The 16,992-nt window shown below is 45.3% G+C and overlaps 1 protein-coding gene across 1 annotated transcript in view; it reads right to left on the bottom strand.

Moving 5' to 3' along the window:
* The window catches only part of GRIN2B (glutamate ionotropic receptor NMDA type subunit 2B), a gene marked incomplete at both ends in the record, with an annotated part of 307,788 nt that overhangs the window by 5,350 nt on the left and 285,446 nt on the right, over positions 1-16,992 (bottom strand). The window contains 2 exons of the mRNA XM_084256211.1: positions 1,034-1,221; positions 2,827-2,987. Of these exons, the coding sequence (XP_084112337.1) occupies positions 1,034-1,221; positions 2,827-2,987 (349 nt within the window). The remainder of the gene's footprint in view (positions 1-1,033; positions 1,222-2,826; positions 2,988-16,992) is intronic.

The raw sequence follows: 16,992 nt of genomic DNA, 5'->3' as shown, positions 1-16,992 counted from the left end.
GGCACAACCCCACGTCACCCAGACCTGAAATTCCAGCTGCACTCGGCTGCCTCCTGTTGCATCACTAAGAGCAGAGCTCCTGCAGTCATGAGTTAGAGACACTGATGGCCTGGGGGACCAAGCAGAATCAGGCTGCTCATCCATATGAGGCTAACAGGAGGAGTGCACCCTTGGGACAACAAAATGGAGCAGGGTGCAGATGATGTGCTGTGATCAAACAGGAGATGAGATTTTCTCAAAGCCAGTTGGCTGCCAATTTGACAACACTGGGCAGCACCTGATGGGGTCTGCCTCTGAGGGCCCTGGTCCAGCCTCCTACCTCTTCCTGCTGAACTTTAGTCCTCTGGGCACATGCCTCTGATTTCAGAGGCCTTTCCAAAGTTCTATCCACTTGGGTCACAAGTGAGCTAAATGCTGGGAACATCTCTATAGCTCCTCTGACTATGCCCCTGCAAGTTGGATCATTGCCCACAATTCTTAAACATACCTCCTTGACCGACTACTTTAATCTTTCCCCCCAAAATTCCTTTGTTCAAATCCTGACCCACACTGCCTGGGACTGTGCATTTATTTGGGAATTTGGCCATTGCAGGTGTAACTGGTTAAGATGAGGTTGTGCTGGAGAGCGGTGGGCCCCTAACCCAGTAGAACTGTTGTCTTCAAAAGAGGGGGAAATCCATATAGACAGGAAGGTAAGGATGGGGTGATGTGTTGATAAGGCAGGAGTGCTAAAGACTGCCCCTCCCATATGCTAGGAGAGATATTAATCAGTTTCCCCCTCACAAGTAACCGGTGCTGAGGTCTGAGTCTGCACTTCTGGCCTTCAAAACTGAGACAAATTTCTATTAAGTGATTCTGCTTGTTGTACGATGTTGCAATTGCCTTTGGAAAAGAGTCCACACCCCCAAGTCTCCTAGGATACTGTGCAATGGCTTCCTGGAAATGCAGGGGTGAGAGGACTGGAGGAGGAAGAAGCATTGAGGGTTTGGACTGGCCGCCAGCAGAGGTCCAACAGGCACTAGCAGTAACTCACCATCTCCGAAGAGCTGCAGGATAGCCAGGTCCACCTGCCGTTTCCACCCAGAATCCTTCTGGATGGCAATGCCATAACCAGTGGAAGCAAAGACCTTCCCACTGCCAATGGTCACCAGCTTGCAGCCTTCATCTCTGCCTGCCATGTAGTTCAGCACTGCGGCATCGTAGATGAAGGCATCCAGTTTCCTGTGCAAGAATGGGGCAAACAAACAAAATCCAGTGGAGGGGTTTTAGTACAAAACTACCTATGGGGCCATTAATAGGAAGCAGTCGGGTTCCAGAAAGCTATAGGGAGAATTGGTTCAAAGTGAGGCTCAGATTGGAACTCAGCCTGAATCTCAGCCTCAATCCCAGGCTGTTTGTTCTTTATGTGATTTCAGGTTCTTTTCCTCCCACTGAGAGTGATGAAAATGTGAGTTGGGCCTGAAGCCAACTCATAAGCTGTGTCTAAAAAGGAGGAGTAAAAAAAGGAATCAATAAAAGTAACAGAAATAATGAAAAGTAACCATTACAATGATAACAACAAATACCATGGGTTAGATTTATATAACAGTTTTCATTTCTCAGTTCATTACAGTCCAGAGTGGGGATAAGTGTAGGTGTATACAGTTGAATAGATGTGCAATGCTATTTTTGTGGTCAGAAAGGTTTAAGGATTCTGTGCATTGCAAGAAGACATGAAGAGCTGCGTGGTGACAGCACAGACTCATATGAAGAGCAAATATGTAAAACTACAGGAGAACTCAGATCCCTCAAATTCCTACGGTCTAAGAACCTCACTTTATATTGTGTGGTTTGCAAGGAAGCACATGTAAGGTGGGAAGTTAGACTTAGGGTAAGGGTAAAAGGCATCAATTACTAACCAACATTTGTGCACATCAAGGGTGAAGAAGAAATTCAGATCTAGCCACAGTAACAGAGAAGTCTGCAAGAAAGGAAAGGACTCTCTTCATGAGTACAAGGTAAGTTAGCTTTATTCCTCCTCAAAGGTAGTCCACCCCAAAACACAAAGCTCTGATAGGATTGAGAATTGTGGGTAGGTGGGAGGCCAAACTACCCAAAGTGGTCTGAAACCCCACCTTCTGAAATCTGCTGTGACTCTAGGTGGGTGAGAGTGAGTGTACCGGCAGCAAGTACCTCTGCATCTGTGTCTCTCTTCCAGAAATGTCTGCCAGTTATACAACCCAGGAAACTTCTTGACTCCCCCATCTCCACATTTATAATGCTCAATTGCTTGTCTCCACAGCTGTAGCTTCTGCAGGCCAAATGAATCAAGGGCCCAGTGTGGCTGGCATTGTAACAAACCCACACATTGGCAGATCATGAGTGCCTTTTAAGGGACAGGTACTTTCTAGAGTATAGAGCTGGGTCAAAGGCAACAATAGGTAGAGTGCAGACTAGTCAGCATACTCTGATGGCTCATGATCTAGGAACTTTCACACCCTGTTAGGTCTCCCTTCTACCTAATCAACAGGTCTGACCATTTCATATATGTTTCATGAATCCTAGCCTAGGACCTTCCTTTCTACTTTTACTTCTATTTAATTTCTGTTTTCATGGTTACATTAATGTAAGTTGAGTGTGTGTGTGTGTGTGTGTATAAATACTAAGCACAGAAATCTTGCTGCACTGGCCTGGACGGTACTGTCAAGCTTGTAAATCCATAAAGAGCAATGAAAACTCCTTTGATTGAACTCTGTAAGGCATCCAAGCCTGGTACATCTGCTACAATCTATGTTTAATAAACATTAGCAGCATATCAAAGACTTTGAGTATAGAAGTCGTTCTTACCCTGTTTTCAGGGAGAGCAAAGCATCATCCACACCCCTCTGGTTGAACTTGCCCATGTAGGCATGCATCTCTGCGTAGTTATTGCGAATATTCCTCTCTGTGCTGCCATTGGGCACAGTCCCAAAGCGGAAAGGGGGTGAGAAGTCATTAGGTCTCTGGAACTGGAGCGAAAGAAAGTTCAGTTAGCATTAGTGGATTTATAATGGAAGGGATCCAACTGTATCGTTCACCAAGTACATCAGCCCACGCTCAGGAGCGGCAATTGCTATCTGAGACTTCAATTCAATTCAGTTTAATATCTGTTGTGGAGAGCTTTGTATTTGCTCAACCTTGAGTTCCATTCATGAACACTGCACATAATATCAGTGGTGAGGGCCCTGAAAGGAATGTGCTATTAGCTTAACTGTGGCAGTCACCTGTACTCTGAAAAGTGTATAAAGTCGGCTTCCTGACCTCCTAATTTAGGGGCCTACATATCTTGCCACTGTACTGTGGAGAAAGCTTCATTGTATTCCTGAATATAATTTGTTGCATTATGATAAATATTCTCTTGACCTTCCCTGATGCATTCAAAGCTCATATTTATCCTGCTCAAGTTGTAGGACAAATTGTCAAATGAAATATCATTTTAATTATGTCCCTTCCCTTGCTTAAGAACGTTAAGTGTGTCTCTAGTGCCCTTCATAATAAAGTAAAATCTCCTGGATTTTCATCCCCATGCCATCAGCTTTACTTCTGCCTTTTGCCCTGCAATGAATGAGTATGTATGTTGCTTCCTGAAAACATAATGTGTTCATTTATATCTCTGTGGCCTGATATAGTCTGTCCCCTCACCTTTCACCCTAGTCTAATTTGTGGTCTTCATCGCAAAATGTAACTCAAAGCAATTTCTTTAGGAAAGCTTTCACGAGTTCTTTGCTCCATCAAGTCTACCAAAAGTGATCCATCAGTACTTGTAAATTGCTGCAATTCATATTATAAATTCAATTACTTTCTAAAGTGTACTGGCTGGGTGCTGAGAGCTGGCTTCTGATGTAGTCACCAAGAGGTTAAGCTCTAGATAGAGACAGATGTGGACTGAAGACCCGCTCCGTCACCTACTCCTGTGTGACCCTGCCCAAGTAGCGTGAGCGCTTAGCACATGGGCCCCTCACTTGTCAGGAGGAGACATCAGTGTCTACTTTTCAAGGCTGCTGTGAGGATTAAATGACATAACGCATAAAAGTGCTTGGCACAGCATTCTGCACAAAGTAAGTGCTCAGTAAATATTCACTCTATTTCATTTACATCCATATTTTGCATTCCCTAGAAAACTTCACATTCTCCAGGCTTCCTGTGATATTCATATGAGCAACGATCAGATGGAATTCAAGCAGTGTAGGTCTTCTAGGCGTTGGCACAGGAAAGATAATGTACATATTTAAAGTCTCGGTTTCAACACTATACCATTTACTTTGGAGATATACTTAAAAGTCTAATCTGCCAAGTATGGAATATTCTGAACCTGCGGTGTTGCCTGGGCCTGCCGTCTTTCTCCTTCCCTAGACCTGAGAAGTTCCCGAGTTCTCAGAATATTTGGGGTTTCATGGACCAAAAATCATCACAGTGCCAGGACCCATAAATACCATCTTAATTGCTCGGAATTGACCATAGATTAAAAATAGACATTCACGGTCTTAGGCAACCTGAGATGCATCAAAGACCCCTACTTCCTGACACAAAAGGCACCCAGTTTGACCCATACTGGCTCTTTTTGCCATTCAGAACTTTTGTTTGTTTAAAGTGGGTGGTGATTAAGTGAATAAAAACATTACAAAAGAATCCAAGGATTTTTGACGTGGACAGGCCACTAGTGGTTAACAAATCCATACCTTTCATTTTACAAATGAAAAAACCAAGGCCCCAAGATGAATAGGTACCATGTCACATGGTAGAGAGATGACTAAGATTATCAGGGACCACTTGGCTTAATTAGCAGTTCAGTGATCTCAGCAGGTTTACAGGAAAGGGGCATATGCTTCACTGGAGGAGACAGCTCCCAGAATGCTCTGCACATCAGAGCTGGGGAGGCCAGCAGGAGGCCCTTACCATGTGGTGTCCGGCACCCACCAACATGGAGTGGTCTGCCGCTTCCTGCAGGGTCTCCATGCATGGGGCCTGGTCAGACTGTACCTAGGCAGCTCCCGAGGCTGCAACCTCATGACTGCGAAGCCAGTCAAGTGACCCAAGACAAAGCTTGGGAAAGAAGCATCCTCGTGAGAAACCCCCACATTGGCCAAGGACCTCTGTAGCAGGGGTGGGGGCGAGGCCCATGTAAGCCTCTTCAGTTTTACTCCCCACCTGGCACAGTGCCTCAGTCCTCGCTGCCCTCTGGTAAGCAAAGGCCACATGTGGACAGGGGCCTGAAGCAATAAGAAGCCCCTGAGATGGCAAAAATACTAGTGAAGCAGGCCCACCGTTCCAGTTAGAGGCCAGACAATGAGGCAGAAACAATGCAAGAAAAAAGTGCTTCTTGGATGCTGGTCGCGCTGCTGGAGGGCAGAACCCACCAGGCCCTGTGCCAGAGCAATGCTCACCCTGCTTCCACAGGGGGTGCCCTCACGAGGAGCACACAGCCATGGGCTGACCTGATAGTAGTCTGGCTGGGGAGCACTCACGAGGCCGGGCTGGTAATGCATTGACTGAGAGTGGGGATGTTCTAGAGACTAACCTTCTGCCTTGGGTAATGGGAAACCTGGGGTAGGTGATCACGAGTGGACCCAGAGGGGTCAGGATGTGTGGAAAGACATTTAGATCCACATGTGAGTGCCTGAAACAGTCCTCACTGTTTACCATGATCTAGCGCATGAGGCACTGCCTCTCCTGTTAGTTAAGATGTTGAAGCCCTAGCCTGGGAATAAGCCTCAGCAACTCACCCCTCAGTAGATACAGCAGGTTGGAGGCACAGGAGTGGCCACTGCAGCACCTGCACGGGATGGCATATTGCCAAGGATGCTGGAGTGCCCTTCAAACAGGGTGTGGTTAATGCGTTACTGTCATGTCCTGTGTGTTCTAAACAATGCCCAAGACAATTGCCAAAAGAATCTGGGTCCATCCACTGGCCATCCACCAAAACTCTGAAAAACGTTCTAAATACACCCTGGTTTGTATAGACACTGCACCTAGCCTAGCCCCAGCTTCCCCTTGTTTGCCATGCAACCAGGCTGCACCACTAGGGGGCTACAGAAACTGAGTACCATGTGCATATCAACCAGACAGTGATGGGGTTCACCTTTCAAAGGTTGTGATATGCAAAAGAACATGGCGCAGAATGGAGGGTCCATCTCCCCTATAACTCCAACAGCAGGGCTAATAGAAGTGGAAGATGGCATATTAGAACAGAAGCCCACTTTGGCCAGGTGAGCTGAAGTACTCCCCCAGATTTTAATAATTTAAATGGTCAACTAATAGGACCTTTTGCCCCATAGGCCAGACTTAGGATCCCTCGGAAGGCACCCATGAAGGTACGGACGGGACGTCACAGGCAACAAACATTGCTCCAACTTTCCCCACTGATCTATGTCCTATACTGCCCAGAACACTAAGCCCCATCATGCCTGGGAAAGGCGTCGTTGGCTGGAATTATACTGATGTTCCACCAGGATGGGTCTGTCCCTTGGCATGTCTGAGTGAGGAAGAGCTACTCATTCCCCACTGAGATCCACTGTTTCTGCTGCAAGCTGGACCCGTTGAAGTACATTATGCCTGCAGTAGAATACACCCCATGATCTGGTCTGTCCTATCACATCTCCTGCCGTCTGTCTTCTCAGACCTCACAGAACTGTCTCCCCCTGCCAACATGCACAACCAGGTCAGGCTCCTAAAGCTGCCAACCACCTTCTCCTTAAGGTCAAGCGGGCATATTCTGGTTTCCACTGGTAGAATCACTCGACCATCCTCTTTATCCTCCACTGACCTGGAGGATACTATAGTACACACAGACGTCCTTCCTGAATTCACCCAGCAAGCCTTAAATAATAGCCAACAAAGCCAGTCTTTACTGAACACTAAACATCTCTAATGAGAAAAGCTGTCCTACAAAATAGAATGGCCTTGAACATTATTACTGCCTTGCCAGGAGGCACCTATGCCATTATCTGAACAGAGTGCTCTGTGTGCATACCTGATGAGCCCGCCTATGTGTCATCTTTATTAAATCACATAAAGACATAAGCAAATGTCCTGAGTGATCTGACCCCCAGCCTATGGGACTTAAATCAGTGCTTTGGATCATGTGGCTCTTGATGGAAAAAGTTGTCACCGATATGTGGGATCATGGTGTTATACTGTTTCTCTTGCTTGTGTCTGTACTCCTGCTGTGGCATCTGCCTCAATGCAGCCGGACAGCTGCCAGTGAGCCACCTTCAAGCTGGTAAAACCCTTGATGGTCACTCAGGACACACCGTGGAAGAGGGGGTGTGGATAAGACTGGAAGGATGGGTTATAGGGAAGGCAGGTGGGGGAGGCAATGGACATGGCTGCCCATTGACCTGAGAGCTAGACCCAGGTAACAGGAGGCATCTTGCTTCCTCCCCGGTCCTTGCAAAGTGCATCTGCTTGTCTTCTCTGCTCCCAGAAGTGACTCCAAGGACACAGTCATGAGTTGGTGGTGTTGAGACCAGCTGGACAGCCCAGGTGACTGGGCCCAGCTTAAGGCTTGGCAGGATAGTGCAGGAAACTACTTATTTTGTGTTGCCCACAATAAGTCTCTTAAATCAGTTCCCCTGGTTATTAAAAGTGCTACCTCTCAATATGGAGTGATTTTCCATGTTCTTCCATCTCTCCTTGCCTCCAAGTACAAAAAGTCTTTTCAGTTTACATCTGGAAAGCTTGATGCCAAAGTTTTAACGCAACCATTCCTGTCAATTATCACACTTCAGATGTTTGAAGATAGGTATTCCCCAAATCAGGAGTAGAGTAGAAACTATGGGAAACAGTGATCTAACCAACTAAAGTCCCTTTAATCAGCATTTCCACACTTTACTAAGGCAGTGTCAACTGATGCACACAGTGGCTGAGATACTCTAGAACCCAAGGTATTTTTTGAAACATCTGTGAAAAATGAAATCATATCCAGTACGATTCTGGTATAAATTACTTTAAGTTTTTAACTGGTCATCCAAAAGATAATGTGATTTTTTATTTTTGATTAACCAAATGGAATCCAACACCCAGGGTGACTTATTTCCTGATAAAACTAAACTCTCTTCAGTAATTCTGAATTTCACTTTACCTTTATATTTCTAGGTGTGTTTTTTATAACCATACCCCTGAATAAAGAAAAACTAAAGAAATGATAAAAGGTCTAGATGTGGTCCCTTGACAAAGGGCGACTCTGAAAAAGAACAAAATCGTGGGGATGAATACTGCCTGGCTTCAATACTTAGAATAAAGCTATGGGAACCAGGAGTGCATGACATTGTCCCAGACATGGTAGAGACCATCTGAACAGAATAGAGTACCCTGAAACAGAAAACACATCCACAGCACAAAGGTAATTCAGGAGAGAGAGCACAGTCTTCAACAATTGTTATCTGAACAATGAGAGACCTATATCCATACACAGAAAAAAATTCATTTCCCTTTTCACAAGATAAACAGAAATGAACTTAAAGTGAATCATCCCCAGACAGCAATCCTAAAATTATGTTTCTAGGAGGAAATCCAGAAGATCTTTGCATCCTTTTAGACAGATTTCTCAGATATGACACCAAGTGCACAATCCACAACCAAGAAAAAGATAAATTGGACTTCTTCAAAATTAAGAACTTCTCTTGGAAAGACACAGTTAAGATCATGAGGACAAGTCACTGATAGGAAGAAAATGTCTGAAAATAAAACTGCTAAAATACCATGGGAATTTACTAATAATACATCAAGAGTCTAAAACAGTTAAAGCACCTTCCCAAGAAAGAAGAAAACCAGCTCGTCCTGTGGAAGGCTCTTGTCTGAGGGACAATGTGGATTTGAATTCCAGCTCTGTCTCTGACAAGCTATATGAATAGGGACAAGTTACTGAAACTCAGTTTTTTTTTTTTTTTCTGGAAGCATTCTTTTTCCTGAATAATTATAGGAAAGCACTCAATATTATATCATGGATTTGTGAGTTTCCAAAATTATTAACTGCTTCTAGAGGATGCAGTTCTAATGTCAAACTGTACTAAGTAAAGCAACATTCCCTAAGATTGAAACTCTTATTCTCTAATTTGTTCCTTAAACTAGGTCAGTCTGGGGGCCAACAGGGAGAGTGCATGGCCCCAGAATTAGCAGAAGCAGAAGCAAGTCTGCCTTTTCCTTTGAAATCTCTTGTCCCAGCTTGGTAAGTAAGACCTGTGAGGTTTAAATAAAACACGTTTTTTAAAAAAAAAAAAAAAAAACTGTCAGTGGAATTTGAATTTTACTAAAATTCATGGTCATAGAGAACTGTGTGTTCAGTGAGGCCTGTGGGAGAAGGGAAAAATAATCTTCCAAATACCTGGATGCTTCCAATAAATAAATGCCCTTGTGATACACTCACCCCAAGCTGTGAGGTGTTATGCGTCATTGGCTTACCCTGTATGGCAGTCAGTGCCCTCTGGGGTTTGGGGAAGGAGTAAAATTTAGTACAGTCAGGAACCAGGAGTCTTATAATTCACAGAACAGGAAGGATTCCCGAGAAATAAAAAAAATTAAAAACCAAAAACGAAAAGCACACACCAAGGAGACCAGCATTGAATAGGGTGGGGCTGGGGGGAAACTCCATCTGCTTTCAAAGTAGGGGATTTTACTAGTTATTACATTCTTCATTAGTCATCTTTGGCCATCAAAGGGCTTCCGTGAACTTGGGAGTCTTTTTCTAGAGTTACCCAGATGGGGATTCTAAAAACAGATTTAGATGGGAAGTAAAAATACAGAACAGAAGGAAGCTTAGAGATCAGCTCCATTTCAGAGATGAGGAAACTGAAGCACCGCAGAGGCCAAGTGAGTTAGTTGTTCAAGGTCCCGTGGGGAAGAGGACGAGCCGAGCCCGCCCCTGGCAGGCTCCCTGCTACCTGACATGCCCTACTCTCACCGACTGGGGGTAAGGCCACCTGGTGGAGGTGCCCTCCCCCTTCCTGGCATATTAAATGCCAACTCCCACGCCCCTTCTGGATTCGACACATGACTCCCGGCAGATACTGTAAGCACGGACTCACGCACAAAAGGGAAACAGTGTCTGAATGTGAGCAGAACTATAATCTCACTTGATCCTTCCGGCTGGCAGCAGAGAATCAGAATTTAGCCCTCTGGGCAGATCAGATCCTCATCTCAGCCTCCAGCTTAATGACCTCAAAGTGAATTAGTCTCGACAGTCATGTGAGCAGAGAAGTGGCGGAAGGTTCGAATTAGGGCCCCTGCCCTGACCCAGAGGTGATGGGTCTGTCTCTGGCTGCTGCCTTCCTGACAGACACCCCTCCTGCAGCCTGGCACAGAAAGGCAGAGGGGGCAAAGTCAGGGGTATAGGGAATCTGGTTCATTTCATTTCATGTATTACATACATAAATTGGTTTTCCTATGTATCTGGCATTATTAATTCATTAATAAGAGCCACTCATCCAACTCCTATTCATATTCAACATGCTGGGAATAACTTATACTCTCTCTTTTAACTCTAATAATTAAAATGCATCAATTCATTTTGCAAATATTTACTGAGCCTCTATTAGTGTGGAGGACTGTATTAGGAACGGAGGATGCAAAGATGAAACAAAAATCAGACTGTCTCCCAGTTTACATGCCAGAGCGTCAGAGATGTAAACATGCATTCAATTATCCACTCATTTACTTTCCCACTCATTCCTTTGCTCATTCACTTATTCTTCCATTCATGCAGATGTTCAGGGAGCACTGGTCAGCACTTGTCACACAGAGACGTGAAGCTGGGGCTTGGGGGTGAAGCGTTATATAGAAGAGAGAGGTCCTGCCTTCAAGGAATCCACATTGGCAGGAATGCATGCAGCGCATGAACCCATTTCCTTTAACATAATGGATTAAAATCAGCCACCTTTCCTTGCCATACCTTACATGAGGCTAATGTGCCCACCTATGATTCAGGCCTAGCCTTGAAGATGTGCTTGGCCAAATCTGCAGAAGTAACATTCTGGGACTTCCAAGACTTGATCAGAAGGAACTCTGGAGCTTCTACTTAGGCTTCATGGTACCTCTCTTGAAGGGAAGCAGTCCAGTCTGAAAGAAGCCCAGTAACACCATGTGGATGCTTCACCCTGGCCTTGCCACTGACCAAATACCAAGTAGCCTCAGTCTCTGCATGAAGGAGAAGAACCACCCAGTTAAGCCTGCCCAGCTATCTGACCAACAACATACTGATGGGCAACAAAATAGTCCTTGTTTTAAGTCTCGAAATGTTGGGGGGGGTTGCTGCACAGCCACAGATAATGGAACACAGAGGATGGCAGATCATGAAGATGGACTGCTATGAAGAAACTGAAGCAGCTGTTACACTAAAGAGTGGCTGGTGGGAGAACAGGTTTACTCTCCTGAAAAATGCCTCTCTGAGGTGGCATCTGAATGGAGACCTGGGTGGTAAGGAGCAGTGAGGTAAGCAAAGATCAGGAGAATGTATGTGGGGTTCAGGGAATAGTGAACGGTATGATGTGGGCTATGGAACAGCAGCGGGAGCACAGAGCAAGAGGGGCTGTCCTGGACAGAGGCAGCAGCAGCGGGGCTGGCACTGGAAGGGCCAACTTCCCAGGCTGAGCAAGAGGAGCAGTGGGGTTTTGAGATGGAGACAACATTATGAGCAAAGACAGGCCAGTGAGAGGGTTCAGGTATGACAGCACAAGCAGCTGGTCATTCATCATCATGGCCTCAGTAGAGGTTGATATGGCTGCAGGGTTGCCACAGCTGAAGAGGGAGGTAGGGCCAGGAGGACAATGGGAGTTGACTGCAAAGGAATTTAGAGTTCATGCTGTATGGAATAAGAAACAGCAAGGCCTCTGGAGCCAAAGTGCTTGAGTTCAAATCACAGCTCTGCCATTTGATGGCTCTGTGACCTGGAGCAACTCACTTTACTGCTCTGTGCCCCAGTTTCCACATTTGTACAGTGGGGTTAATAAAAGTCTTTACCTCAGAAGACTTCTTAAGTATTTAGCCAGTAAATCTGGACTGTTAGCACAGTGCCTGGCACATGAAAATATATTCTATTTGCTATTACTATCATTCTTAGAACCATCTTCCTCCTCACCATCATCAAATGAAGACTTCCGGAATGTCGAGACTAGGTTTTTGTGCTTGAAAGAGACCTGAGGTTTTGGCATAAAGAGAGCAGGCTGGGAGGACTGAGAGGAGCTGCTGTGCTCTGATAAAGGTTGGGGCACCCGGGAACAATAAGGAGGAACAGAAGCATTATCTGCTACTATCCTCATTTTCAAGGCAGGCGGGAGATGGTCTGTGCCCAGGATCAGGAAGGTATAGGCCTGTGCCACCAAGATTCCAAAAGAGGCAGGCTGCCACCAGCCCGGCGTTCCTGGAAGGCTTGCTGGAGTTAAGCTGGCCAGGAGGATGGCTGGCAGGGTGAAGATGGAGCGTTCACACCCCTTGATGCTAGAGCAAGCCCTCGGGTTTAAGACTCCTCCTTCCACATGGCTTAGTTTCCATGGGGAGGGACAGGAGACCTATTTGTAGAGAAGTCTTTGAGGCCTTGACACCGAGAGAAAGAGGTGATGGAAAGAAAACCAGAACACTTGTATATGTTGATGGTTGTACAGGTTGACTACGGGATGGACCATCTCTGCCTGGGCTGCTATCAGGTCCCAGAGTGGTTAATTAGACTTAGAACTCGCAAGAAGAGGACATGAGTGAAAACAGCTCTACTACAATGAAAGGGAGGCGAGGAAATGCCCCTTTGGTAGCTGGTGACCCTGAAGAATGTCTCTTCTCGTCTCTTCTCGACATGTGATGAGACTGTCCAGATGAGGACACCAGTGCGGTGACCTTGCAGGGGTGGATATTGTGCAATCTGTTTGTAGGCCCATAGCAAGAGCCACTGAATCTGGGGGCTTTTGTCTTCAAAGCTTGACAATCCTACACATAAATATTCATTCCATTACTCCTGATTTTACATTTGAATCACAAAAAGAATCAATGCCCAAATGCCACTCAGCCCTTCAGGCCCCCAAGAGAGAAGGTGGGGAGGCTTAGGACAGGGTGGCTTTGGGCCATGCTCTTAATGATGCGTTGGTGGCTGAGCATTGGGATTTTGGAGAGACACTGTCCTTCCTCCCTAAGCACCCCGGGCGACCGCAGCAGCGCCTTGGGTTTAACTGTACCTTTTATGATGGCCTTTTTTTCCCCCATGTACAGGTCTATGGATTTTTGTATTCCAAACACTCATTCATGGAAATTATGATAAAATATGCATAAAATTTAGCACTGGAAATATTTGTCAATATACCATTCAGTGGCACTGAGTACATTCCCACTGCAGGGAGACCATCACTCCATCTCTCCCCAGCCCAGTTTTCATCTTCCCCAGCAGACACTCCATACCCACTGAAACTCCATCAGTCATAGGAATTTTCATTGTGCATAGAATCCCATAACCACCACCACCATCAGGACACAGAACCAGTCCATCACCCTACTCCCCAAAACGTCTCTTACGCAATTCTTTCATTGTCACTGTTGCCCACCTTTAACCTGTGGTCCCATACTTTTGTCCTTTCCAGAATATCATAAATGCACTCAGATAGTAGGTGCCTTTTTTAGATTTTCCTCCTACTCTCATAATGCCTTTGAGATTCATTCATGCTATTACGTGTGTCTATAGGTCCATCTTTTTTATGGATGAGTAGAATTCCTTTGTAGGGACTTATCGGTTTGCTTATCCATTTACCAATGGAAGGACATTTAGGTTTGCTTTTAGTAATTATAAGTAAAGCAGCTGTCACATTCATGTAGGTTTTTATGTGAATCTACATGTTTGTTTCCTTAATGTCCCCCACCCCAAAGGGCATCACTCATCTTTCCAACCTCCCAGTTTTCCCATGAACAATAAAAATAAGTACAGCAACTATTTCTATCTTGTTATTCTGCCTGCTACTCAATCTGCCCATCCTGGCCTGACCAGGGTGAAGTAGGTACGTTTGTGTGGCAGCAGACCCTCAGCAGCATCTGAAGATGGGAGGAGGTGGCTGGAGGATGCGACCCCCTCCTCTTACCACGATGTCTTGTTGCACCCACAGTGGGGAGGAAAAGTCAGGTGATAACACAGAGAGTGGATCCTGAAGGCCCTGTTCCATGGTCACGCATGCTTACGACACATGGGGAAAGGAGGTAGTCTGTACTTACACTGAGAGGGGGATTTAATGGTAAAATAGCAGGTATGGGGGCCTCCCTGGTGGTGCGAGAGGTTAAACGCAGCACTGTGAAACTACTCACAGCCACTGCAACCTGAGTTTGATCCCCAGCCAGGGAGCTACCCACATGGTGCAGCAGACCTCTCCTGTCTCACCCGCTGCTCCCCTCAGCAGTGTTTCAGTGGATCTACCTGTTCCGTTCCCCACTCTGTCTCTGGTGAATCCTCTTTACTCTCCACACCCTAGTTCTTGTATGCATAAATAAATCTTTTTAAAAAATAGCAGGTATGCCTAAGGATTATGGCCTCTTAAGGCCTAAGTTCAAATCCAAGCCCCGTCACTTATCATTATTAATTGTTATGATTCCACAGACAAGTCATGAAGCTTTGAAACTCAATTTCAACACTGTTCTAAGAGGAGAAGATGGAGCACTTCAAAACAGAGAGCCCAGGGGAGCAGCACCCAGGGGCCTCCCCAGGGAACAACCTGGCTGTGGATACAGTAATGGAGTAGAAAGTCAACATCTCACCTTCATGAAAGTTACAACTGGGATGGAACTGTCATGAGAATGAATCTGAGAGGAATAAATAACTTTTTATATTTCATTATAAATTATTCATTGGAGAAAATATTGTTCAAATTCATTCACAGTAGATAAGTGAACTGTGGAAACAATAAGATTCTAGACTGCAGTTAGAAAATACAGGCATGTAATAAAAACGCCAACATCACCTCTGTTCTTTCTGTGTCCCTGGGGAACCTGATGCCATTTGGCTGCTGCCAGAAAGTAAATTAGCAGAGAGGAAGCATCTGAGGTGCCCATGATTTCTACTCTTATCTTTTTTTTTTAATATTTATTTATTTATACAAGTACTGGGTACAGTCAGAAGTGCAGGAGAGTGAGAGAATTCACCAGAGCCAGAGCAGGATGCAGAACAGGCAGAAGGACCGAAGTACACTGTTGAGGGGAGCAGCGGGCGCGGCAGGAAAGGTCTGCACACCATGCGGGACTCTCACTGGTGGCCGGGGATCGAACCGGCGCTGCAGAGGCTGTAGGCAGCCTTGCAGCCCAGCGTTCAACCGCTGAGCCACTGGAGAGGCCCTCTAATTATTATTAATGTTTATCTCTTATTATTAATGTTTCTGCTATGGCTGTCACGGAGGCAAATGCCCTCAAATTCTTTGTATGCACACAAAGAAACCTGCGCTTGGGTGTGAGCAGCCTGGCAGGCCTGCCCTTTGCCTGCCTCTGGTCATCTACCATTTCTGAGTATGTCCTCACAACTCTAGATGCTGTGCTGCTGGGGAAGGACCCCTTACCCTCTCTGAGCTCTGTGTGGGAATAAGGTTCCTGGGACACACTCCAGAGGTGAAGAGTGGGTGGGGCTCATGGGACTCCTCCAGCCCCTCCCCCACTGCTGTGGCCAACACAAGAGCTTGGAGAAGATAATATCCCAGTTCTTCAGATTCCTGGAATATAGTTAATTATCACTTTCTAGAATATAGTTAATTATCACTTTTCCTCATTGTAAAGCAGCCGTTTCTTTTGCAGTCTACACACTTCTGAATACGTAAGCCTTAATAAATATTTTCTAGAATCAGATAATGGCATTATAGTTCATGTTAGCTATGTGAGGTTCGGTTCTCTGAGCTAAAGGAGCCAACAAGTGGGTTTATTCCTATAATATACCATGTTAGGGCCTCCCTAGTGGTGCAAGGGGTTAAGATGCAAACTACGAAGCTGTCTGCAGCCACTGCAGCATAAGTTCCATCCCCGGGCCAGGGAGCTACCCACATAGCACAGTAGACCTTTCCTGTCTCATCTGCTGCTCCCCTCAGTAGTGTACTTCAGTCAGTCTGCCTGTTCTGTTCCCCACTCTGTCTCTGGTGAATCCTCTCACCCTTCACACTTCTGGTCTATACCCCAGTTCTTGTATGCATAAATAAATAAACCTTTAAAAAATAACTTTACCACATTCTACCTGTACCCTTAAGTCTCAGGTGTTTGGGAAAGTCTTGTGTCTGGCTATAAAACATCCTCCTCTTCCTCATACCCAAGTGGGAAGATCCAGGCACAAGCCACTGAGCTCTGAGGTGATTATGTGAGGTGAAATGAGATGACAGATACAATCCTTACATTCAGTTCAGTTGGGAATATTGTGACAGGAGCAACTATGTCTGTGTTCATGTATATACACAGACATATTTTCTTCCCCTTCCTCCTTTAGAAAGCAAGTGGTATGAAGGACAAGATTTTTGTCTGTTTTAATGACTGCTGATCATAGCATTCTGGGCATCCTTATACCTAGAACAGTACCTAGCACTTAGTAGACTCTACATTTAAATGAATGAGTGACTAAATGAATGACTAAATAAATTAGGACTAAATGAGTGAATGAATGGACTAAAATGAACAAATGAATAAGACTCAATGAATGAATGAATCAAAGATTTGATGAATGAATAAATGATTCAACTGAATAGCACAAATGTAGATACATTTATTACATGTAAAGGCTCGCTCAGTGTATGCGCCTTACTCGTGCAACACACAGCTGGATGTTTTCAGACCTAGTGCTATTCTGGCATCTCTGGTAACTAAGGAGTTAATTTGTCCTCGAAGTCACTAAGGACATCTTTCCTGGCACCTTCCCCTTTTTCCCTTCAAAAAATATATGAGATCTGAGATCCCACAAGAGCTTGTCAAATTTAGGACTTGACAATGCATATGAATATTTCTTTGGCACCAAAAATGTGACAGAGCTGGAGATGATTATGATAACAGGAGAGG

The sequence above is a fragment of the Talpa europaea genome (genome assembly GCF_964194135.1).
Source record: "Talpa europaea genome assembly, chromosome: 15".
In the NCBI taxonomy this organism is placed as follows: domain Eukaryota; kingdom Metazoa; phylum Chordata; class Mammalia; order Eulipotyphla; family Talpidae; genus Talpa; species Talpa europaea.
Note: the sequence above shows the minus strand (reverse complement) of the source record. Positions and strands in the feature narration are given on the sequence as shown.